This window comes from Gordionus sp. m RMFG-2023, chromosome 2 (assembly GCF_954871325.1).
Source record: "Gordionus sp. m RMFG-2023 chromosome 2, tfGorSpeb1-WG-v2, whole genome shotgun sequence".
In the NCBI taxonomy this organism is placed as follows: domain Eukaryota; kingdom Metazoa; phylum Nematomorpha; class Gordioida; order Chordodea; family Parachordodidae; genus Gordionus; species Gordionus sp. m RMFG-2023.
Genome location: NC_088776.1, coordinates 36048349 through 36075808, shown reverse-complemented (window position 1 = coordinate 36075808; position 27460 = coordinate 36048349). Strand labels below are relative to the sequence as shown.

General features: G+C 26.9%; 2 protein-coding genes and 1 long non-coding RNA gene across 4 annotated transcripts; 1 reads left to right on the top strand and 2 right to left on the bottom strand.

The window, feature by feature from the left end:
- Positions 1-172: 172 nt before the first annotated feature.
- On the bottom strand, positions 173-3912 carry LOC135923136 (transcription factor CP2-like protein 1). Its single transcript, XM_065457727.1, has 3 exons — positions 3807-3912; positions 1609-3765; positions 173-1055 (listed from the first exon to the last, which is right to left on the bottom strand). The coding sequence occupies exons 2-3, from the start codon at positions 3718-3720 to the stop codon at positions 732-734; spliced, it is 2436 nt and encodes an 811-aa protein (XP_065313799.1). The 5' UTR covers positions 3721-3765; positions 3807-3912; the 3' UTR covers positions 173-731.
- A 38-nt stretch (positions 3913-3950) lies between these two features.
- On the top strand, positions 3951-27460 carry LOC135923137 (tRNA (cytidine(32)/guanosine(34)-2'-O)-methyltransferase-like). Of its 2 annotated transcripts, XM_065457729.1 has the most exons (6): positions 3951-3965; positions 4013-4177; positions 13919-14044; positions 26136-26395; positions 26790-27041; positions 27240-27460. In XM_065457729.1, the coding sequence occupies exons 2-6, from the start codon at positions 4021-4023 to the stop codon at positions 27378-27380; spliced, it is 936 nt and encodes a 311-aa protein (XP_065313801.1). In that variant the 5' UTR covers positions 3951-3965; positions 4013-4020; the 3' UTR covers positions 27381-27460. The 2 variants fall into 2 exon arrangements, with proteins under 2 accessions (XP_065313801.1, XP_065313800.1); XM_065457728.1 differs by lacking the exon at positions 3951-3965 and having other exon boundaries at positions 3988-4177.
- LOC135923138 (uncharacterized) lies at positions 16037-16642 on the bottom strand. Its single transcript, XR_010571136.1, has 3 exons — positions 16568-16642; positions 16323-16509; positions 16037-16273 (listed from the first exon to the last, which is right to left on the bottom strand). It is a non-coding gene; the product is annotated as an uncharacterized LOC135923138 (long non-coding RNA).

Sequence of the window (27460 nt, the reverse complement as noted above, 5' to 3'; positions counted from 1 at the left end):
AAAAATGTTTAAGAAAGTAAAAAATATAGGTATAATTTCTTAATTTAAAATATCTAGGAATAATTGGATCGAATAATGAAATGAAATGGGACGCGTAACCAAAATGGAATAATACAATTTATCACTATAAAAAAAATTAGTAAAAGTTAATAACTTTTAAAAATAATGCCTTATAATTCAAAATTTTTAGAAAAAAAGAATTTTTATTAAGAAATAAGTGAAAACCCAAAATTATTTATATAAAAATATAATATAGCCAAAGGCTAACAATAATTAGATCTAAAGACCTCCAATAAAGTTTATGATAGAAAACACGCCTCACAGTGTTTTCACCCTATAAGAAAATCCTGGATACGCCTATAAAAAGGTTATTATTCAATTTTTTTAAATATGTATTTACAAAATAAATCAAATAATTCGTTTTAGATAAAGTATAAAGCAATATTTTATATCATAGAACTTCTTTCGCATTTTTATTATATAATTTATTCATTCAATAGAGAAATGGTAGTGGTAAAAACTGAATTTAAGGTCATTATAGTCTTGCTCACCATTCTAACATGGTAAAAAATCAACAAATAAAACTATTGTAATATTTAAAAAACATATTTTTTTGTTATATATAATTTTATAAAACTTATTAAATATAAGATTTGCATTGATATAATTAAATCATCCAGATATCAAAAATGTACAAAAAAGTTTCAATAGAAAAAAGAACACAATCGCATTCATTCATATTTGTATAAATAAATAAAATCACTATCGTCTGCATTAATAATAGAGAATAAAAATCTAGAACCATCCGCCATATTTTGAACAACGTTGTCGTTTATCAATATCTTAATGTATTTAATTGTATCAATTTCATTGATCAATTCATTATTTTTATTCGTGTGTGAATTAATTACCCGTTGCATCAAAAATATTTGTGTAACTTTTTCGAATTTTTCAACACCGAAATTCTCGCACAACTTATCGAAAAGTTCTCGCTGAGTAGGTTCAGTTAAAAACAATCCAATAAATATATTTTCGTCGTCTTTGATATTTTCTTCCTGTTTAAATTTAGTTTATTAATAAGAAAAAAATAAGAATTAATATAAAGGGATAAGTTTTAAATCGCTAAAAATTGGGAATCTAGCATATACCTCCTAGAAATATTTAATTAATATTTATAGATGCTGGGTAATAAACCCTTGTATTTAAGTTGAGTTTTAAAAAATTACTAAAAAGGAGGAATAATTATCATTGTCCCCAATTCGAGAATCAAATTTTTAAAGTAAATTTGAAATAATTATTGATAGATGCTAGGGAAGAATCACATGTATTTAAGTTGAGTTTTTAAAAAATTTACTAGGAGATATAAGCAAGATTCCTAATTTTTAGCAATTTTTGTTTTAGCAATTTAAAACAGGAACTAACATAAATGACATATAACTAAGTTACTTATAAACAATACCTTAATGTTTGAATTTCAAAAAATTTCCAGATATTTTTCTAATTCTCTAAATTTCTATTTGTTCCACCATTAAAAATGCAAATTGAATATTTTTGCAAAAGTTTAGGGTAAATAGCCACACAACATTCAAAAATATTTTAAAAAAATACTGATGTCGGTGCTTGAATTGATGAGGCTGGCGAGGAAGATAATGCACCTCTTGAATTTGAGCCTGGGTCATCAATTAACTTATCTTTAGGGATTTTAATAGTGGAATTATCACATTCACTCAATTTTGATGATTGTTGGGAAACAAATAAAATTAAGCGAGGTCTGGGTGGTACACATTGTAAAGCATTGTTGAGTCGAATTCCATCGGCAACACCACATATTTCAATAAGATCCTGTCTAGACAGCCGCCTCATATCTAAGGCTGAAAATGTGCTAAAGCTATTTATTATAAAAGAAGAAAAATTATTGGTTTCCAACCAATTAGCAGTATCTGAAGAAGGTGCATCATTTGGTAATATCTGTGGATAAGGAGAGCTATTATTTAAGTAGTTATTATTATAATTACTTGGAATGTATTGATTGTTATGATTTAAATTATTATTATCATCAAATTCTAATTCTAAATCATTTTCACATGAAACTATGTTATAAATACTGTCACTTATTTCATTCTGATTTGATGAGCAATTATTATTCAAATATGATGATTCTTTCAATTTTGTGAATATAGGATTAAGAAATTTGAGATCAGAATCATTATATATAATATTACTGCATGTGTGAGCTCCACTTAATTTAGATAGCTGAGAATTGAATTCTTGAACATTTGTATATTCATTATGTATATTATTTTCTTTTAAATAAGAACGACTCATTTTATTATAAGGTATTTCACTTTTAAAACTAATCATAGTCTGATGAGAACTTGCATTACATGAGTATAAGTTTTTAGTCACCTTACTAGAAGAATCCTTTGATATACATTCTTTTATTGATGATTCATTTATGATTGATTTAGAATTCTCATTCTTATTGTAAACATTTGCAAAGCTAATATTATTGGCATCACTCATTCTTTTTTTGTTTATTTGTGTTTTGACACCTAACATTTTGCTAGAATTATTTCGAATCCTTCCAATATCCTCATCATCATCCTCATTATGTGACAAATCATCAAATATATCTCTGCGTTTTTCAGGCATGCTTTTTATTTGGTATTGTTGAGAGCTTATATTTTTGGATAATTTTTTAGGTGTCATCTGAGTAAGCATGTGTGAGGTAGTTGTAATGTGAGAAGATTGCTTAATATCAGGATCAATATCATTGGTATATCGTGATTGTTTTAATATATAATGATGTGAAGTTGAGCTTTCAATTATATTTTTATTATCACTTGGAAGAAATGGAGGTTCAGGTGTAGATGTATGAGGTTTACACATAAAATCAGAATCTAAATTAGTTTCAGTTAATATTGTAAAAGGACAAGATGGTTGATATCTACATTTATCAATATGAGGCTGTTTTTCAAACTTTTCACGGTCAGTTTTATGTTTGCGATCAGCTCCTTTTGGCTTAAATATTTTAACTTGACAATATGCACTATATATTTGATGAAAACTACCTTGACCAAGTGAGTAGGTATCTATCTGTAAACGAAAAGGAACTCCCTTTTCACCACCATGTTTTTTAGGAGTAAATTCTGTGCTTATGCAATTAATTTTAATATATACACTTGCTGTTTTAAATGGATCCCATGAAATTTCAATCATATTTAAATTGTATGGTAAATTTTTGGCTTCAATGATGCCTCTTGAAAGTGGTGTATCAACTTCTAATATACGTTCCATGGGATGATCAATACGCCATAAGTTTATTTGTTTATCTTCACAATATTGTAATCGTCTATCATGAAATGCAACTTTAACAAAGCTTTTTAATAGTTTTGCATTTTTATAACCTCCCCCAATACCTTGAAATTTGAGCTCATAAGGTTGACCCTGATTTAAATATGTTAAACTTTCTTCTTCAATTTTCATAGCTGGGGAAGTTGGAGCAGTTAAAGTTATACTAATCATTTGCTCTGGTTGATGATATTGATAAAGTATGGGCTTATGATCAATATCAAAAAGCGGAAGAGCCATTAAAGTATCAGTCATATTAAAATTTGAATTATTATTATTATCTATCTCTATGCACAAACTAGATAATGAATCATCTAAATGCTCATTAATTACATGTTCTACTGAATCTACATTCCAATTATGTGACATGTAAAGCCACTAATCACCTCCTGTGATGTTATAATCTGTAAAAACCTAAAGAAAATTAATTAAAAAAAATTATAAACATAATTTACCTTTAAAAAAATAACAAAAAGGTTCTCAACCAAACATATAAAGGCCTGCTTATGATTATTGAAAATTTAAAACAATATATTTGTGTAAATTACCTTTGTATCAAAAATAATAAATGAAGATATTACTCACGCAGCATTTCTTTATTTATTTTTAATATTGTAAATAAAATTCACGGTTGATTGGCATTTAATTATTTTTTGAATAGATATAAAAATGGGAAAATCATCAAAGGATAAGAGGGACATATATTATAGATTAGCTAAGGAAGAAGGATGGAGAGCTAGAAGTGCCTTCAAATTATTGCAAATCGACGAAAAATTTAAAATATTAGAAAACGTAACAAAAGCTGTAGATTTATGTGCTGCTCCTGGTAATTCTTCTAACAAATATATATATATGAATATGAAATGCATAATTATTTGGATGTATTTTATTATTTTAGTAACAGGATTAAAGTTGCTTATTTGGTGGAATGTTATTAAAAATCAAATAACTATTTTCAAGTCTAGTGAAATATATTTTATTTAAATAATTATTAATAAACATTTAATTTTATACATTTTGCATTTGTTAAAATAATTTTAAAATTTTATATGCTGTGTTAATATTCAAATTTTTATTTTTGGTATGATAATATCTTATAAAAATAATTTTTATATTAAGATTTAATGAAATATTAAAAAATTGTTATAATTCCCTTAATATAATATTTATTAATATTTATCAACTTTTTTTGCAAAAAAATACTGACAGGATATTTAAAATATTTATTTTCCTTCAAGAATATATATATATGCAAAATATATTAAATTAAATTGGATCATTGAACAAAAAGTAACACAAAAACTTTACCATTATGACTTATTGTGGAATAATAACTTTTTTTATTAAGACAATGGGACATATTTTTCTTTATTATTGAATGTTAATCTGGGTAAGCCAGCTTCCACTCTGATCCCTTTTCCCCACTTTTTACAATCCTGGGTGTTGCTTTTGGCAAGACCCATTTTTTGTTACTATTATCACTTTCATCCATCATATCTTTGTTAGCTTTCCTCGAGGTTTTAATCCCAGTACTTCCACTCAGAACAGACTTTATATTTAGAAGTGTTGCCTTTATGACCTTTTTCTTAATTATTCAATTTAATTTGTTTAGCTTAATTTGAGGTATAAGATTTCCTGATTCTGGCAGAGGAAACCATAGCCACTAAGTATGTTGAAAAATAAATTTACCTCCATTAAATGCTTGAATAAGCAGCTTACTTGCATATTATATAAAAGTTTTTGAAATCATTAGATTCAGGATTCATAAATATAAAAATATTAATAAAAGATAAGTAATAGTAAATAAAATAACCATTGTATCACACATCTTGAAAATAACTATAACTCATCTAGTATTTTATCATTTTATGATTCTTACTTTTTCTAATTTGTAAGTAGAATTTTCTCTGGAGGCTCTAAATTATTGTCGTTTATTTTAAAACTACAGGTGTGTAGTCATATCGGGGTTTAAACTAAAAGCCTCCCTGCTCATTATTTTAAATTTTTGGTATTTTTAAAATTTACCTGCCAATCGAAAAATTTCTTTGACCCCCCCCCCCCCCCTTATCCGAATTTTTAAATATATATTAAGATGTGCCGATCCACATATTTCTTCGATCCGATATTTCCCGATATTGGTTCAAAACCGATCTGATATTCATATTGATTTTTTACCACCACCCTTTAACCAAATGTAATTAAAAACCCATATTTTCTATGCAAAGAATTATGCATTTTTTGTTATAATATATTTCCACAATTAAGATAATTTAAAAAATATATATATTTAATAATGTGTCCATTTTATTTTGAATAATATATATATGTTGGTATGAATTATAAAATTGTAATATATATTAGATTTTTTTAATAAATATGAGAGCCTCTAGATTTACTGGCAATATGCTTCTACGACATGGACTATCTATATCCCCTGCCATACTTAAGATAGATTCAGATGGAACACTTGTTGCAGGAGGCGCCAAAAATTTACATGCAAATTTTGCCAAGTTGGATACTTTTCAGTATTAATTCTCCAATAGTCAAGTGGATCCACAGGGGATTTGTTAAAATTACCATTTTTAAAATAGTGTGTTTCATACAAACCCGACCTTTTGTTAGGTTAATCAGATACCACCCAAACAAATGGGTCAATCTCAATCATAACCCAACCAAGCAATACTAGATAAAATATGAAAAATAAGTTATTATACCATCTACATATAAAGATTTTAAATATTCCTTAATATCTTTTTAAGTATGGCAGGTCATCTACATTACTATCGATTTTAATTATTTTATTTATTACTAGTTTCTCTTTGATTTCCAATTTAAGGGGGTGTTGTACATTTTCATTGTTTTAAAAATAAATAAAAAATTATTTAGAATTTTTTAAAAAAAGATTTAGAATCTTTCAATCTTTGTAAAAATAAATAAAAAATCTTTGAAATATTATAATAATATAAAATAAACTATATAAATAATAAAATAACTAAAAAAGTAAAAAGATCGGATCAGCTTTTTGCATGTATCCCGATCAGATATTTTTTGAGTTAAACATCGGTGCCGATCCGATCCGATAAATTATAATATTGAATCTGTTCATTTCGCCCGAAAAAATATTTATAATTCACTTGCCCATCCGTCAATAATTTTAAAATGTTAGGAAATGACCCTGCCTGTTTTTTTATTTTTAAATCCGACCTACTGACCCGATATTTTTTTATGTACGAATTGTCCAACCTGACCCTTAAAAAATTTTTTTGGCCTGGCCCATTATAATATTTTTTTAAATTTCCGAAATTTAAAAAATGATTTATATTTCCATTTCATTTACGTCATAGTGGTACGAATAATGCCTAAATTTTGACAATGAATTACAGCAATAATCGAAAATATTATATTTATTTCTAATAACGTTAAAAAATAAATGTTTTTTGAAATTTAATAATTTTACCTTGTTTTTTAATTTCGCATAAAGAAAGGAAGAAAAAAATAGTGGATCACAAATTGTAAATAGAATGGTTTAAATTAAATTTTTATTTTTGCATATCTATAATATATATAAAAGCCTTGTCACAAAAATAGTGTTACGCTCTCATGTCACACTATGAATTACAGCAATAATCGAAAATATTACATTTATTTCTAATAACGTTAAAAAATAAATGTTTCTTGAAATTTAATAATTTTACCTTGTTTTTTAATTTCGCGTAAAAAATAAAAGATGAAAAAAATAGTGGATCACAAATTGTAAATAGAATGGTCTAAACTAAATTTTTATTTTTGCATATCTATAATATATATAAAAGCCTTGTCACAAAAATAGCATTACGCTCTCATGTCACACTTTTTATGTCCCACTTTAGGGGTATTCTAAAATTTTCCATTATTTTTATAAAATATGTTAATAAAGTATATATTTAGTAATTATGTGTCAATTAAAAAGTCTTTTAAAGTAAATTTTTATTCATTTGTATTTTATAATCTAAAAATTTATTGTTGCAGATGAGAGTTTTAAACACTTAAGAAGGATCCATTCCACGTTGAATTTTATATAACTTTATATCTATTAATTAGGTAATTTTTATGCATAAGTAAATATTTGCATCTCTCTTATCTTTTCTGAAATTGGCCTTTCTACATGCATTCCATAGTTTTGTTTATTTTCTCATAACTTCATAATTTAATTTAGAATGTATATTTTTCATAACTTATTATAACATTTTTGATTAAATGTATAACTTTTTTGTTTAAACTTATATATAATTTGACTATGATTAAAGTTAACCTCCTATTATTTGTTAACTTAGAATATCTTTTTATTTTTTCTATTGTAATTTAATAACAATGTCTTAAATTTATATTTTGTAACTAAGTAATAAATCATTTGGAAGGGCGGTGGTTTGTTTTAAATTTAAATTAGAATGAACATATTTTTAGCATGGTACTTAATATGTATTCATGATTTTCTTATAAATACCAGGCAGGAGCTAACCAGTAGAAGGATAGGTAAATCAGATATTTCCCCTTCATTTGATCCTAATTTTGAAAAATTTTCCCAATAATATAAATAGCAAAAAAAATATATACATATTAGACATATTTAATTCTTATAAACCCCTACATCACATCTATCTTTCTGGATCCAAGGAAAAAATAAATTATTCTGGGTTTTCCTGGGTTTGGGAAATATTTTTCACAATTAATATGGACTTGGAAGTAGCTTGGGAAACATTTTTTAAATTTAATATAGTCTTAGATTCCTGAAAATTTTTTAATTTTAAATATGGGTTAGAATTTGGCCAGAAAATTTCTTTTGGAGACGTGGCCAGGCCTGATCAAATACCAAGGCCCATGCAACTTTCATATTCTGATTGTATTTTTAAATGCATTGTGACTTTTTATATATTTTATTTCAGTTCTCAACTATCAAAATTATTATGGTCTTTTTGATAAAGTTTTCCCAATTGAGTGGACCTGGCTTGTGAATTTTTTTATTATTAGGCATAGGTGTAATATTTAACACGGAATATTTATATGGCCCTCAGGTAAAAGCTAATTTAAATATATTTTTATAAAAATAGTATTCATTTTCAGTCTTAATGGGTTGGTTTTTATCTGAAGTAGTGGTGAGCTGGGTTAAAATAGAATAAAAAATAGATATGGTTTTTAGAGATTTACCTATCTCCCGGGTTAGGAAAAAATTTTGAAAATTATTATGGGTTGGCCAGGCTTGGGAAAATTTTTTTTATAAAATTTTTATAGGTTGGGCTGGGTTTGAAAAATATTTTTATAAATTATATTATTTTCAAAAATATTATGAGCTAGAATGCTTGAAAATTTTTTAATATTAACTATGAGTCAGACATTGGCCTAAAAAAAATTTTATGCAGGCCTGGGCTCGGCCTGATCAAAAAACCTAGGCCCATGAAAATCTGATTTTGATTGTATTTTTAACATTATGATTATTTAAATATTTTATTTCAGTTCTCAACTACCAAAATTATTATATTCACTGGGCTTGGAAGAATTTTTCAAAATTATTATGGCTTTGTACTTTGCCTGGGAATTTTTTTAATATTAAATATTAGGTATAAATGATCAGTAATATTTATCAAATAATATTGGTATTATCAAGTAAAAGCTTTAAATTTAATTTTACCAAACCATAGTATTTACACCTAGTTTTAATGGATTAAACCTGGCATGAAGGGGGGGGGGTTATAAGAATAATAATTGGATATTATTTTCAAATAAGAGGTAACAACTATCATAAAAGTAAGAAGAAATTTCTCATTCCCCGTCATTTTTGACGGGCTATCTTCTAGTTAATTAATAAATTTATTATAAAGGAATTTATATTTAGAAAGTTCAAATTATTTTTAAAAAAGAGGTACGTGTTTGGTACTACTATGACTATTAAAGGCTTTATTTTTATGAAACAAATGCTGTACTACTAACGGCTTCAGATGCATTAAGATAATCTGATAAAAATTTAAATATAAATTATATGATCAGAAATGAAATTATTATATGGGCAAATTAAAATATTTTTTAAGTAAACTGATTGAAAAGGATAACAACAAACTAATAAGTTGCCAAAATATCTTGAAGAAATTTTTTATCGATAATATATTCTATCAAATATTTTATCTGGTGTTTTAAAACTTTTTCCCAAAAAAGGTAACGGCGTTACTTATAGATATAGTAACTTGGTACTTTATATTTTATTCATTTTTATTTTATTGTTTAATATTTAGGCTAGAGATCTGCAAAAATAGACCCGGCTTGAACGGTCTTCAAACCGGGCCGGGCCTAATATTTTTTAAGAAAATTCGGGTCGGGTCTTAGAAATTTTTTAAAATATATCTAAATTTATTAATTTTATGTTGAATTTTTTATGTAAAATAAAAATATGTGGTTTTATAGAAAGTAGACGCCATATAACATATATCGTTTATTTTGGGCAATTTTAAAAATTAATTTCTATATTTAAATAAATTCGAGCTGGGCCGGGCAAAACTTTAAAAAAAAATTTAAGCCAGGCCGGGCTTGAAAAATTAGGCCCGATGCAGATTACTAATTTATCCCCAATATTTGTATTAAAAAATTATATAAATAAAAAACAGATTAATATGTGAATAATATTCATCATTAATCATTAAGGCCAAATGAATAAAAGAAACAGTATTTGGTTTATTGTTTGAGAAAATTTATTGATAAAAAAAATAAAACGTCCATGGAGAAAATAATTACCAAAACTCGTTTCCAAAATCATAAAAACGTTTCTTTATGATGAAGATAGGTGTGATGACTTAGATGAACTATCAAAATTCCTCTAGAGAAAATATACAACTTTAGAAAGGAAACCTTAACAATTTCTTAACATCAAAACCCTGTTTTTCATGTAATACACTCATGCCACTGCAATCTTCAGCAACTATTGAATGATATTCAATACAACAAAAGTCATTGAGAGGAGAGATAAACGTTCTTCAAAACTTTGAAGAACAATCACCATTTGAATTGTTAAAAAAATAAATTATTAATATATTTATCAGAGATCTACGGGCCATATTTTAATATTTTTAAATATAACTAGGTTGGGTAAAAAAACTTCTTAAATACCCGGTTCGGGCCTAAAATAATTTTCAAAAAAAATACCTGGCCGAGCCTAATATTTTAAATCGCCATTATTAATTATAAAAATTAAAAATGAATGTAATATATTTTTAGAAAATCCGACTGAAATTTTTTTTTAAAGAAATACGGACCGGGCTATGCAAATGTTACCTCTGCCTGCAGGTTTCTAATATTTATTATGGAATGATCATAATTAGGGATTACCAATATTTTTTATCTGATCGGGGCGATATTTCACCTATTTTAAAATATCGGTTATTGGCCAATAATTAAATTTTCTTATCCGAAAAATGGCGTTTTTAACAAAATAAAATGTTATAAAATTTTTAAAAAAAGTTTTGTCTAAAAAACCATTAATTTTATAAATAAAATCGAAATCCATTTTTATGTTTTTTTTATTAACAATAATTAATAAACATTCTATCATATTGTTAATTTTTTTGCGCATTCTGTTTATAAAAGTGTGCGATAATCTCTTCAGAATCTGTTTTTAGTGAAGCTGGTATATTGAAAGTCCCCATCGAATTTTGGTATTTCTAAAAAGAAATCTTCGATATATTAATTTTAAATTTCATAATAAATATGTTTATTACTTATTTATATAAATAGATTAATGTTATTACTTATTTTTATTATTTAGAATTGCAATTAAATTGAATATAAACTATAACTGATCATTATAATATATTTAAATGACATATGTTATGTATGTTATGGTATAGTTAAATTATATATGTTATACTAGTAAAAAGTTTATTAAAAATTAAAACCATTGGTATCTTTACAGAATACAAAATAGATATTATATCAGATTGGTAATCGGCCGATATCAATTTAATATCGGATCTGCAGCCTGTTTTTGTAAATTTATGTAATTAATTTTTAGCAACTTTATATTTAATAAGAACTACCTGCTACATTTTCAGCAATATAAGTTTTGCAATCTAATTTTTATATTTCATTTTTCAAAAGGGGTTATATCATTAATTTATTTTTTCTGGCATCATTTGCTTCAAAAAATAAAACGCAACTTTTTTGAGTAACATCGATAGCTCCCTTATAAATAATTAAAATAATGTTAGCAATTAAATAACATTTATTCGTAAATCTCACAGTAAAGCAAATAAATATGGTATCACGTTAATTCGGCGCACGACAATTTGGCGTAGAAAATTCGGCGCAGCGACAATTCGGCGCGTATCTAATACAGCTGCAATTTATTATAAATTTATTAGTTTAAAATAAGGATGATTAAATAGAAGTCATTTTAAATGTTAGACCTATTAATTATTTCTTACAAAAATCTCAATTTTATTTACTAAATGTGTAATATCAAAATAAATTAACAACCAATATTTATACCGATTTCTTTGGTGGACAATTTATCACATAAGGTACACATATTATTTTGACTAAATTTTAAAAAATAAACCCAAATCGGCCGTTTAACATTTTGATTGAATTTATAAAGAGAGGTCTACTTTTCTCTGAGATTTTTCTAATTCATCTAGTATCAAATTTTTATCTAGAATAATCTCCTAATAAATATTTAATAGGGCTAATCCATTTAAAGGTTTTTCACCGGTAGTATTTCTTAAATAGGTTTTTAACCTTTTTAAAGTTGAAAAAGACCTTTCATTAGTGCAGGTACTAATTATTAATGTAGTTAAAATAATTAATAATGTTTTGATATTGGGAATCTAAAGTGCAATTACACAAGAAAAGGGCCTGCAAAGCATTTTTGTCTCAATGAATACTCTATTCTTTCAAGATTTACCAAAATCAGACATCACAAAGTAACTTATCATATGAGCCTACTATATTGAAATTTTCCTAATATCCTTTCATGTTTCTAGCATAATCAACAGTTTAGACTCAACCGGCAAAAGAAAATAAAATTTTAAAATAATAGCCTGCAAAAGATTCTCATCATCTGCTGAATCTTTTTCCTTGCTTCATATATAAAATTCTAGTGTTGCAAATACAACATAATATAGTTCAATAAAGAGTTTCACCGACTCTTATCTTTCAATGAATCTAGTCGGATAAAATCTTTTTAGTTTCTTTTTTTGATTTTAAGTTACTTATTTTTTATCCATGATAATTCGAATGTCAAATTTCTCATATTTAATTACACTGGAAATTAATAATTTTATTTTCAATTAGTATATTTATAATTTCAATGTCTATAATATAAATAATAAAAAAATTGCGCATTAATTCTTTGGGCCGATTTGCATATTTTTAAAACGGTCGATTATGATTTTATCCAAAATAATATGTAGAGGTCCAAACCTTTCTTCTTTTTTCTTTCATTCTTCTATGCGAGGTTACATAATAGTAGCTACTAATCAACATACCTTATAATATGGTAAATTGGTCCGCCAAAGAAATCGGTATAAATATTGGTTGTTAATTTTTTTTGATATTAAATTTTTTATTGATATTACACATTTAGTAAATAAAATTGAGATTGTAGAAAAATATAAAGAAATAATTAATAGGACTTTCATTCAAAATGACTTCTATTTAATCATCCTTTTTTTATACCAATAAATTTATAATAAATTGCAGCTTTATCAGATACGTGCCAAAATAGCGGAAATTTTATTTTTGTGCCAAAATGCGATTTTATTCAACAAATTTTATATTATAGGATATAAATAAAAGGTAGATTGACTTATATTTTCAAAAATTAAATTTTAAAATTATTAACGCCATCTAGCGGTTTTTTATTTTTTAGATTTATTCTACCTAATTTTTTTTTTACCACTCTGAAAATTTTTATATGAACAGTTCTTGATACTCTACAAAATATCTGAAAATTGGAAAAAAAATTTATACTAACATTTAAAAAAATTAATTACAAATTTTTGACCGCAATTTAAAAAAAATTTATAAATTAAAAATTAATTCCATTTAAAATATGTGGAAGAGTTTACTTAGGGCTCTAAAATAAGCTCTGATAGATAAATATACTACATTTAATATTAAAGTTATCCCGATTTTAAAAAATCATTTTTTTCAAAAAATGACCTTGCAGAGCTACTTTGACACCCTATATCTCCGGTTCTAGTAGAGTTAAGGGGCTAATATTTTGGATTCGTCAATCACAACACGCCATTAACTTATATACCAAATTTCAGCAAAATCTGAGATGGTCGAGTTGTAAAGTAATTGATTTGATATGGAATGACCCTAACTAAATTTTGAAAAATTTGAAACTTTTTCTCTTAATTTTGTTAACTATTTTTGTTATCTGAATAAATTAATTATGGTTACGTAATATTCTAATGGTACAATTTTTATAATTATATAATTAATATCATTATTTCTAAAATATTTTCAAAAGCATGACAATAGGTTGTTTGATTTTAAAAATTTGAATATAATTAATTGTACAAGTTTACATTTTTATTAGGCAGCTGGAGTCAAGTTTTGGCAAAAAAACTGAATGCTGATACCTACCATACTCAAGAAAGTAATAAAATTGTGGCTGTCGATTTGCAAGATATGGCTCCAATTCCCAATGTGATCCAAATTAAAGGTATTATTTTATTGTCTTAAGATTTTCTCTTTAAATAAAGCAATTTTTTTTACAACTTAACTTCAAGTACAGAACATATTAAATTAATAGATTTTAAATCAAAAATACATCCTATTGTAAACTTATGCTAAAAGTTTTAAGGTTTATTTGTAGCCAAAGCACCCAAAAGATTCATTGCAATTACAACATTGCCTTCCGACATGCTGGGTCAGGTCCATCCTTAATTTCCCCCGCCCTATGCATTAATCTTTAAAACATTAATTAATTTTTAACACCCTAATAAATAATACTAATTATTTATTAAATGCGGAAATGAATTAAAATTAATAATCTAGACTTGAAGGACAGTAATTATTTTAAAACATTACAAACCCTTTAGTAATTCATTTTTTGTTGCAATTTTTTTTATATATTATCGTCTGCCATTTCATTAAAGCTATTTTTAAAATAATTTTGAATATTTTGTCGTTCTAATGGTCTGTCTCTGGGAGAGCAACGTTTGAGAAAAACTTATTGTCCAGCTTTCATTGGCTTAGTCAGGATTTCTATATCCGGGACTTTTGTGTAAACCCCCCCCCCCCCCATTAAATTTATTACGACAATTTGCCCTGCATTCACTCTTTCATTTCAGGAGCTCATCTTTATTTTAACATCATTGAAGTTAACGATATAATATAATTTCTCTTTTTAATATATAGTAGATTATTTATAATTTTATATACTAATAAAATGAAGTAACATATGTGTTGTGGGTAGTCTTGTTGATAAGACTTATATTACCTACCCTCAAAATGCATGTTCAAATCCATGTACATGTCTTTTTTTAAAAAATTGTTTTGCTTTTTTTATTTATCTTAACAAAGCTCGGTATAATATCTAAAAAGCCCATGCCGCTCATCTATAGTTTGTATTTTATATTTTTAGTCTGCATTTCATCGCCTAATGTTCAAAATTATTTTAATTGCTAGTTTAGCTCTTTATTTATTTTATTTTTAATTAAACATATATAATATGCAATATTATGAAATAAAACTATTATTTTTAATAAATTTCGCAAAAATATCAAAAGTTCTACCGCCAAGGCCCACCCATTTTTGAAAATATTTTAAAAACCCGAACACACCCATTCAAAGTATGGATGGGCGGGTGAAAAAACTTACCATTGCAGGCCTCTAGTTCAGATTATTGATATGCTTTAATTACGAGTGTCACCTTGCCAATTTGGAAATAAAGTTTAGTAATAGGGAAAAGATCCTTACTAACATGCTAAACTGAAATTTGTAAAATAATATTGTAAAACAAGTTTTTAGTAGGTCCAAAACCAAATACTCCGATACCATGATTATCCAGTTCCTCCTCAGATTTCTTATACAAGGAACAACTTCTCGATAGATATTAATTTATTAACAAAGTTTCTATGTTACAGAAAATTTACTAGGTCACCCTCTAAATATCAGTACCCACCCTCTAAATATCAGTACCCACCCTCTGTAAACACTGCAAAGAATAAGTAAGATAAATTCTTAGCCTAAATGGTTTAAACGTAATGTTTATTTTGAATTGGGTCACCAATATTAAAATAAACTTCATTTGGCAACAATGAAAGAATAAAAAATAAACGAAGAACTTTATTGATATAAATATTTATACATAATTTTAAATTTATTAAAAACATAAAGTAATATAATTATTATCAAATGTTGCATATCAGAATGAATATATTGAATTATATTTATAAACTACAACTTTCATAAAAAAATATATCAGGCGGAACATAAATTATAAAGAATGAAATATATATATATATTTTTATATAAATTTTAATAAAAGTATATTAAATAATGATGGAAGATATATGAATGCAATCTGAAACATTTTCAAAATGGTTTCCTCCATTTTTTATATAAATAAAATTATTATTAAATATTTTAATATTATCGCGAATATAAAAAGGGTCATATCGGGCCCATATAAAATTATTATTATATTTTATATATCTAAAAATTGGTGTATTTAACAATGTAGCCATGGCCCTGACTTGTGTCAGAAGCCCATGTCCACTCTATCATAACATAACATTATTTAAGATATAAATTTTTACATCTAGTTTTTTTGTTTGTGTCGTTAATATATTTCTCAATTACCATTTCCATCTCAGCATAAATTGTGCTAACCATTGCCTGAGAATAATATAGGAATTTTGAACTCCAATTCTCTACACTAATCACCCTAAATTATATAAAGTAGAATAAAATGAAATTTTATATTAATGTTTTACCTATAAAAACAATTCCCATCACCTTCAAATTTTCACCAGGATGGTGGGTTCACCAAGTTGTTTCCCATATTCTACATCCCGACAAAGTTTGGGAGGCTTTAGACCATATATTTTAGCATGGTATTTTTTCCATGCCTTTGTTGTAGGAAAAAAATATCTGGGGATACTAAAATAACATCATCCAATTCTGTAAACATAATAAATTAAAAAATAAATCAAATATATATATATCTAAAGTAAAATACCTATGGGGGACTTTGGATTGACAAACTCCGTGTGTGGATTATTTTCATCATCAAACCAATTTTGGGAACCAATATCTAAAGGCAATGATTTATTTATAATAAATGCATTTTAAAATAATTCTAATATATATCCAAAATACAATATGAAATGTTTAGATTAATTTATTGTAAAGTTGTAAAGTTACAAAATGATTTAATATCAGCTATATATATATTTTTCTATTTTTATAAATTGTAAATAAATTGTATCTTTAAGCTAATATAAAAAATCAATTTATTTAAATACATTACAGTTCTCCCCACTATAAATTGAATTCATCATAATAACGTAATGGGGGTTTCGAAACTCTTTTTTCTAGAGTTGTATTTCCATTATGTTCTGCAATGTCCAAATCCTCAGTCATTGTCATTGGTGTTTCTTTAGCTTGTACATGAGCTTCCCTCAGTTGGTCGGCATGCTTGTTTTTTACAATACCCTCAGACTCAACATCATACAATATCGCACTTTTCCGTTGAACCACTGTTCCTTCATGCCATCCCGCAGTCCTTTCGTTTTTTACCCAAACTTTTTGCTTCTCTTTAAATTCACGGGGCTCAACGTTCCTATCTTTATAATTTTTTTGTTTCCATAACGCGTTTTCAGTCTGTTCTCTCGTAGATAATTTCCACTGATCTAACGTCGTCCTGAGCGGCCTTCCAAACATCATTTCGGCAGGGGATTTACCGGTAGTTGCGTTTGGAGTATTTCGGTGTGTAATTAAAACATTTGCTAAATTTAACTGGTCCGGAGTCCCACTTCTCCTTCCAGCATAGAAACGCGTCTTTATCGTACGTATATAGCGCTCAGCCAAACCATTCGACTTGGGGCTATAAGGGGCCGATCTAAAATGTTTTATATTATTTTTAAAAAGAAACGTTTTGAATTCAGATCCAGTAAACTGAGTACCGTTATCTGAGACAATGTAACGAGGTAAACCAAATCTAGCGAAATAATTACGCAGATTATTTATTACACTCGTCGAATTAATATGTGTTAAAATTGCAACTTCAACCCATTTGGTGAAAGCGTCTACGCATATTAACCAGTACTTTCCAGACACGGGACCTGTCAAATCAATGTGTATTCTTTCCCAAGGTCGGGTAGGAATATTCCAATTGTATAATGGTACATCTCTGGCTCCCGGTCTTCCTTCCTGACAACTTTTGCAATTTTTTGCGAATTCTAACATCTCGGTCAAGATTTGTCCAGAAGACATAGTATCGGCATAAGGATTTCATCCCCACTATCCCCGGATGTCCTCGATGGATAACATTCAAAACCTCTTTTTTTAGGTTATCAGGAATGATGATTCTATCATTATAAAATAAAAGCCCTTCTTTGAAAGAAATATTAACTTTAATTAAGATGAATTTTTTTAAACTTTCCGAATAATTATTCATATTATCCATATGCCAATGATTTTTTATTAATTTAACAATCTCTTTTAGATTTATATCATTGATCGTTTCACTAATAACTTTACTTCGAGTGAACGATAAATCTTCAATTAAATTGATCCTTACTTCTCTAATTTCATTTTCAAATTTTTTTAAACTTCATTTATTTTTTCTCTCTCTATCCCCAAACGGGACAGAGCGTCAGCGCATTTATTTTGATTACCCGGCCTATGAATTCTCTCATAGTCGTAATTTAAAAGCTTCTTGGCCCACCGTATTAAACGGTTATTTGTTATCTTATTAAGGTCTCTTTTATCACCTAAGATATATTTTAAAGGTTTATGATCAGTAACCAAAATAAAATATCTTCCATAAATGTACTGATGAAACTTTTCGATAGCGAACATGATCGCCGAAGCCTCCCGATCAATAGTGGCGTAATTCTTTTCAGCTGCTGAAAGTGTCCTTAATGCGTAAGCAATCGGTTTCTCCTGGCCAGTAAGAAATCGGTGTGCAATAACAGCTCCTAGACCATCTTCGGAAGCGTCACAAGAAATCACGACAGGAATATCGGCTGAATAAGGAATTATTGTATCTTCTTTTGATAATATTTTTTAACTACATTAAATATTTCATCTTCTTTAGCTGACCAAAACCAACTCACATTTTTACTCGTTAGTCGGTGTAAAGGCGCACAAATAGAATGTAAATTTTTAATAAACGATTCATGATAATTTACCATTCCCAAAAACGAACGTAATTCTTTAACATTAGATGGTGTTTTACAATTTTTTATAGCATTAATCTTATCTTCGGTCGGGTGAATTCCGAATTCATCAATAACATGACCTAAATAAGTAACTGACTTTTCTCCAATTTTAATTTTATCGGTCGTAGTTGTCAGTCCAGTCTTATCAAATCTTCTTAATACTTCTTCTAGATTAACTAAATGATCAAAATTATTCTCGCCTGCAATAATTACATCGTCTAAAAATACACTAACCATAGGAATTCCCTTTAATAGATTTTGCATAAAACGTTGAAATATTATCGGAGCGCTAGTCAACCCAAAAGGAATTCTTTGATATCGGTAATAACCGACATGAGTCGATATTACTAAAAGGTCTCTACATTCTGGACTAACTCCGAATTGTAAAAATGCATCTCTTAAATCTATCGTTGAAAATATTTTACCACCCGCGATCCTATTTGTCAGGTCAACGAAAGTTGGTAGTAAATCGTTATCTATCGCTAAATATTTGTTGATTGTTAAACAAAAATTTCCGCATATCCACACGGCACCGGATTTCTTTAAAATATTAACCGTTGGCGTAGCCCAAGTAATTGGAGTATTTGTTCGATCTACCTTCTCGATAACCCCTTCATTTAAAAGTTAGTCCAACTCAGCTTCAACGGTTCGACGCAACGGAAATGGAATTCTTCTAGATGGTAACGCAATTGGCACTGTATTTGGTTGTATCTTTATGACAGCTTCCTGTAATTTTATTTGTCCTAATTTTTTTTTAAAAACTTGCGGAAATTTTGAAACAATTGTATTTAAATTGGAATCTTTCATATTTATATTGTTAATTTTTATATCAAATTCTTTAAGAAAAGGCATTCCAAAAATGAGGGAATTCTCACCCTTAACTACCCAAATAGGTAAAAATTTTGAAATATTTTTTACTTCGACTTCCACTAAACATTTACCCAATACTTCGATTTTGATATGGTTATATCCTACTAGTTTATAAGCAGGTGATAATGTTGGTTTGCCTATGCGACTCCAGGTAACCTCGTCTATCACACTACACGCCGCCCCAGTATCGAATTCCATAGTAAGCTGCAGTCCATTTATCTTCGCATCGATTGTAGCTTTATTAGCAAAAGACAGGCGAGGTGTCCGTGGTAAAATCATTTGTATAGCATGCGTTCTACACTCTTTCGCTATGTGGTTTGCTTTTCCGCATCTAAAGCATATTACTTTTTTTTGACTTAAATTAGGTTTAAAACTTGGTTTAGAAAAATTATTGTTGAATTTGTTAGCATTATAATTATTATTATTGAATTTGTTTACGTTGTTATAATTATTCCTAGGATAAGTATTTTTGGAAACTTGCATAGGCTTATGTTTAATTATTTTATTAACTTCTGTCAGGGTTTCCTTCTCCAATGAAGACAGCGCGATAGCTAGACGCACAGTATCTTCAAAAGTAATATTTCCTTCGGCATATTTTGACCGAAGTTCTTTGTCCAGCTCGGGTAACCCTACTCCTAAGATGAAAATATCTCTTAAGAGTTCATCGACCGGCGATTTAAAGTTACATAAAGCGCAAATGCTTTTTAATTTAATTGAAAAGTCAATTATATTTTCGTTATTTCTTTTTAATGTAAAAAAATTATTCCTATGAAGAAAAATGGTAGAGACATCCTTAAAAATTTTTTCAAGATTCTCTATTAAAGTTAAATAATTTATATTATTTAAAATATTTGGAAAATAAAAATTTTTAATTTTAATTAAATTTTCGGTGCCTATATAGGCCAATAAAAGATCCTTTTTTTTATTTTCATCGAAAATATTTTTTACCTTGAAAATGAGTTCTATTTTATATAGGTAATCCTGAATATTAACTTTTTCTTTGACAAATTCTGGAATATGAAATTGAGTATGTTCTTCAATCTTCTTCAGAGGCATGGTATAATTTTAATCTTTTTATTTTAAATAGTTCGTCGTCGTCAAAAATGACTTGAAAAATAAATTCGTCGCCAAATGAAATGTTTAGATTAATTTATTAAGTTTGTAAAGTTACAAAATGATTTAATATCAGCTATATATATATATATTTCTATTTTTATAAATTGTAAATAAATTGTATCTTTAAGCGAATATAAAAAATCAATTTATTTAAATACATTACACAATACTTATAGGGGACTTTGGATCGACAAACTCAATCATGTGGATTATTTTCATCATCAAGCCCATTTTGGGAACCAATATCTTAAGGAAATGCATTAATTATAATAAAATCATTTAAAATAATTATAATGTTATTAATTATTAATTTTTGTATCTAAATATTTTTTACTTCATAAAAAGATTTTTAAAAAATCATTACCATTTTCATTGTTTCGTACAATAAATTCTTTTAAATTTGAGAGGTTATATATAGTTTTTAATATGATATTATTTGATGTTATCAATTCATATACACCTTGATATACAATAAATAATAATTTATATAATATAATTACCCTTATCAAATATTTTATTGATCAAATATGGGCCTATCCAGGGGTTCAACATCCCCCCTTTCCTATCCAACCTTTTATGGTTCCATGCAAGAACCTTTTGTCCTCATAATCCTTTTTTTGTTTGAGCTGTGCTATACCAATATTTTGTATAGCCAGCTCCGTTATTATCTTTAGATGAGCCATTTTTATATCAAACTCTTCTTTTAAACATTCATCTATAGTAATTTTTGCCATAACCTCTGGTAAGGCAAATATATCCTCAATTTAGTTTTGTAACTAAATAATAATTAAAAATATAATAGTTAAAAATATTTCTACTGTAAGAGGACGTCGAGGTTTCTGACCATACATCAGTTCATAGGGTGAAAATCCCGTGGAAGAGTGTATACAATAATTGTAGGTGCAACATCCCCACTAAAGCATATGGCAAGTCAGTTGGGATATCCATAACCTATTTTGCTTTTCGGTTCTGGATTGTTCTGTTAACTCGCTCAACCAAACCATTTGCTTGTGGGTGGTAGACTGAGGTTATTCGCTGAACAATCCCACAATATTTATGGAATTCTGTACAAACATTGTTAGAGGATTCCCTACCTTGATCATTAATCTGAATCTTAAATAAATGTATATTTTAGTTTTATTAAATTTAAAAAAAATATGCATTATTAGATTGATAAAATTCAAATAAGTTTTTTTTAATTTTATTACTTCATAACATTGGTGAGTGTTGACAATGATGTATAAAGCTTTAACAACAGATTTAGCTGTTTTATCTTTAATAGGAATAGCCATTAAGTATTTAGAGAAATAACAAATGGCACATTAAATATATTTATAATTTTCTTTGGATTCAGGCATCTGGATTAGATCAATGCCAATTTGATACCAAAATTTTGGAACCACTTTAATATTGTGCAACACATTTGAAGTTTTATCAAAATGACTGCTTGATTTTTGACAAACCTCACAGGATTTGATAAACTACCTAATGTCTTTATTGCTGGTCAACTAATAAAAGCTGTAAAAAATTAAATAAGATAATGCATATTTTTACCTTTCCGTTATTATCTGGTTAGTTTTATTAATCCCCAGATGCCCTCCCATAGATATTCCTGGGAGTAGATATACCTCCCTCATGTATTCTTTTAATTATATTTTTTTGTTCATCTTTAGTCCATAAAACCTTTCTTTCTTCTAAAATAATATATCATTAAAATATATATAAAATAATATTATGTGATGGACAAAAAATAAATAAAATAAATGGTTTAAATATGTTTTTTGAAAATTTTTGTACATTAATAGATAATGCCAACAAAGAAAATGAAAACCCTATAGTTATTAATAAAAATATTACTATTCCTACTTTTAAAAGATATTATATTATTTATATTAACATCTAAAATTTACTTTCATTTATATGTAATACAAATTTTCATGTATAATTTTGAAGGCATTGCATTTCCTAATAAAGTTTGACTTATTAACATTCATTGGAACTTTAGAATATTTTAAGAAGTCATATATATCTTTAAAATTATTGGTAAAATAATTTTTAAATAAAAAATATTTTGTTAAAAACTTACTTCATATCATAATGCAGGAAATATACTAAAAAAGAATTTCAAATTAAATTGTATTATATAGAAATATTTCCAATTTGACAGCTTCCTTCAAATCTGACGTTTTAAATTTGAGAAAATTTAAGCTATTAAGCATATTGAAATTCATAATGCGATATTTTGAAAAAATCCATGAGATTTTGAAATAAAGAATAGCCGTGAGATTTTGAATATTTAAATGGCCCCCAATGTATTTGAAGCGATAAAAATCAAAATCTCATGAAATCACTTTCACGCGGTATTAGCCGTGAGATTTTGATGGTGTGAGATTTCAAAATCTCATGAAATCCCTTGAGATTTTGATGGTGTGAGATTTCAAAATCTCACGGTAATCACTTTCACACGTTACACCGGAACCAAACCCGGGTTCAAAAATATTTCCCTGAACCGAATCCGAACCAAACCCACCTATTTTTTTTTACCTTAAACCGAACCAGGGCAAAAATTTTGCTGGGTTCACATCCCTGATCGTATCGCAAATTTTTTATCATCGCAACATATGTTTTTCAAATTATCATAGCTTTATCATCATAACGCTCCATATTTATAAATTATACCTATTTATTGGCTTGATTGTGTAAATAGCTCACCGCTTGAACATACGCTTGCTATGAATTAGGTCTTAGGCCCTTTTATAGGCCTTTGGCCGTGTAACATTTAAAAATAATAATAATACGCTTTCAATAGTGTATCCATGATTTTATTTAACCCGTTTGTAAAAAGATTTGGGTTTCACTTTCCAGGGATGGCTTGAGCCGCCTTTTGCTAATATTATGGGTGGGGGAGGATATATTAAGTTTTTGTAACTTTACTAAATTCGATCTTAGCTAAATAAATTTAATATCACTTAGACTTGGGTTTTAGGTAAAGTTTTGTTATAATAGCATACTTATAATTTATTTAGATATTTATCAAAATAATTTTTATTATATATTTTTCATTTTTTTTATAAAAATTTCTAAAAATCCTTAAATTAAATTTCATTTATTTAGTTTCTCATTAATATATTATCATAATTTATCCAAAAAAAAGTTTTAAGAAAATATTAAGAAATAGCTTATATTTTTAGGATTCAGTTCTTGAACAAAACATGCTTGTTTAAATGAATGAGTGGCCCAGCATGCAAATGTAATATGAATTTACTTTATATACTAGAGGTAATCATGTATTAATGTTTTACGTGTTGGGAGCATTAAAAAGATTTAAGGATGATGTTTAAACATGATTTATAAATAAAATGAATTTGGAAAATTTTTTTTTGCTAATAATTAAAACAGGGATAAAAACCCAATACTGAATCCGAACCCTCGATATTTCGCTGAACCCTAACCCGAACCCTTTTCTAAAATATAGGGTTCAGGTTCCAAGCCTTTAAAAAAAAATTTATTTTTTATATATTAACTTTCATGTTATTTATTTTAAATTATATATTAAAAATAATATAAATAAAATGTAATTTACTATTTTCATTTATAAAAGATTTCCTATTTAAAAAGAGTTCTTATTTAAAACAATTAATTAAAAAAAACATTTCTTGATTATTGTTATATTTAAGAGTCGGACATTTTTCATAAAAAATTTTAAATTTTACCCAGCAAAACAGATTTTAAAAGTTTTTTTATAAATGATGATAATATATAATAATATCTATTTTAGGATATTGTAGTTTGTGGATTATTAAATTGATAGTAAGACAAAGAGAAGTACAAAATCACGAATATATTATAATTATGATGATAAATTATTTTTATGGAAAATGTAATTAAATTTTAAAAAAATAATGTTTCTTTTATTCTAACTAATTTTAATAAGTCATTATTTTTCTGGTCTCCGAACCCTGAACCCGAACCGGTTCAAAGATTTTTCACTAAACCCAAACCCGAACCCATTTTTTTAGAAGGAGGGTTCACATCCCTGAATTAAAACTGAAAATTGCAATATTTTTTTCTGGAAAATTTGCATTATTTACTTCAAATTTAAATGTCTTTTTGTTTTTTCTGATAAATTATAATTATAATCATTATTTTAAATTATTCACTTATGCTCATTTTTTAAAAAATTATTGTTTTAATAGCTTCTATTCATTTTTAGGAAAGAAGGAGCGATAAAAATGTAAGGGCTTATAACATTTACCAAATTAGCCATATGTATATTCATCCTCCTCTTATGCCTATGCCCACAACAGTTTAAGGAATATATAGAATAAATAAAATATCATTCATTCAATCAATGAGAAAAAAAAATTTCTGTCTATCTTAGTGGAATAAATTCCATGACATAATATAAATTTCCTTCCATAAACTAAAAAATGTTATTATTTTAAATTTTTTTATCGAACTAATAGGAAATAATACTTAACAACTCTTTTAAAGAGTAAAAATTTAAACTGGGTAATACTCAATAATTTTTAATTTGATAACAGAGACATTATCGTGGTGAAATTTAATCGGAACATGCCTAAAATATTTTTTATTTGAGCATAGCCAAATATTTTATTTTGATTCACGTCAAAATAATAAATAAGACCGGGATGCCACTTCTCAAACCTTAATGAAGACATCTTAGGCTGCATTTATACGCTAAAATGGCGGATATCTCACAATAGCGATGTATTTGCTTGATTTTATTATCTTACAACCCCGTAGAGAGCGAGCTTATTATAAATGCAACCTTAGCTAAAAATGTTAATTAATTATTCATTTTTTCCTAATTTTTTTTTTTTAAAACTATTACAACTTTTCTAATTATGAATTAAATGCCTCATTTTAATTAATCCCTAGTTTTATTTAAAATATTTCCAACCCATCTTTTTTTTATTGTGTTTAATTTTTTGCTATTAAATTTTCAGGGAACCCGTAATTTAAAATTATAATATTTATATTCTTGCTAGCCCAAAGTTGGATTTTATTATTATATATTTTATTTTGATACATATATAAATATTGTTCGGAAATCAAATATATTTTATTATTGGGTATAAAAAATAATTTTTGATTACTATAGTTTTAAATTCATTTCAAAATCTGAAAATTTTTTTAAAAACAAAACATCAGTTTTATTTTTTTAATACTATCTATTTATTTATGTCGTGAAATAAAATATATAACCTTTATTTAGTAGATCTCTTATCAAATATTGTCATAATACTTTTTTTAACGCCTTTTTATTATCCAAATTTATTTATTAGATGGGTGTGGAAATAAAAAATTGTTATATAGCGTAATTTATAAAATAATTTTACAAAAAAATTGAAGGCGATATAACGAGTGAAAAAACGTCAATAGAAATCTTATCCCATTTCAATGGCGAACATGCGGATCTAGTCCTATGCGATGGAGCTCCGGATGTTACAGGATTTCATGATATCGATGAGTATATTCAGCATCAACTCCTTCTTTCCGCCCTAAATATAACAACTCACCTTATAAAGCCCGGCGGAAAATTTGTTGCGAAAATATTTAGAAGCACTGAGAGTGATTTAATTTATTTGAAATTGAGAGAGTTTTTTGATCATGTAATCTTTTTTATTATAAATATCCATAATTAAGTTTTATTTAACTCCAAAATATTCTATAATCTATATTATTATACCCTTGTAACTAAATTTTTTTAGCGGATATTTATTAGCGATTTCTGTTTACGAGCTTTTTAAAGAATTCCTAGTACAATCCTTAATCGCCATATTTCTTGTTCTCCTAATGCATCCAATTATTTATTATCATATTTATTATTTAAGGTTTCTAAAATTTTCAACAGGTGCCTGTTTCAAATTACCTTTTTTTAAAATATATATAGACCACATATATTTTTATCTTTTTAAATTATGACATCTATTAAAGCTAATGTAAAACCCTTCACCATCTGCGAGCTTTTTTTAGTTAACCTTTAAAAATATCATAAATGATCAGGTGACCTTCGTAAAACCAAGCAGCAGTCGTAATAGCAGTTCCGAAGCCTTTGCGGTCTGCGAATCATACAATCCACCTTCCGATTACATACCTACCTTCCTATCCCCATCGGTTAGTATATATGAAGATCTGGATGAAGTAACGAGGACCAACGATTATTTGGTGGAAAACTTTCATAACCGACTCATTATTCCTTTTGCCTCTTGCACCGATGAGCGGGGGTTAGATTCTGATAGCAACTATCCTTTCGAGGTACTTTGTTTATATATTCTAGCTTCTGATATTTTGTCATAGTAGTAATGATAATTTTTTAGGGACAATTATAATAATCATAATTTGGTTAACAAATTTTAAGCTCTCTTAGATAATTTTGTCTATGTCTCTTTCACAAGTACTTGTTGGATATTATTATTTAAATAAAAAATTTATTGAAATACTTCATTTATTAAGCTCAATGGTAATGAATATGTGTACCACCCACCCGTCCAGATGCCAATAAACCCACCTTATCAACATGCTTTGCAACTCAAAAAGAATGGTAAACTATCTAATATAAAATCGGGTTATAATAACCAAGATGAAATTTGTTGATTTCAAATAGTGAGAGCAATTTAGATATCCAAAAGTAGTAAATGTTTTGTTTTTTCTTTTACGCGTATTTTCTGAGACAA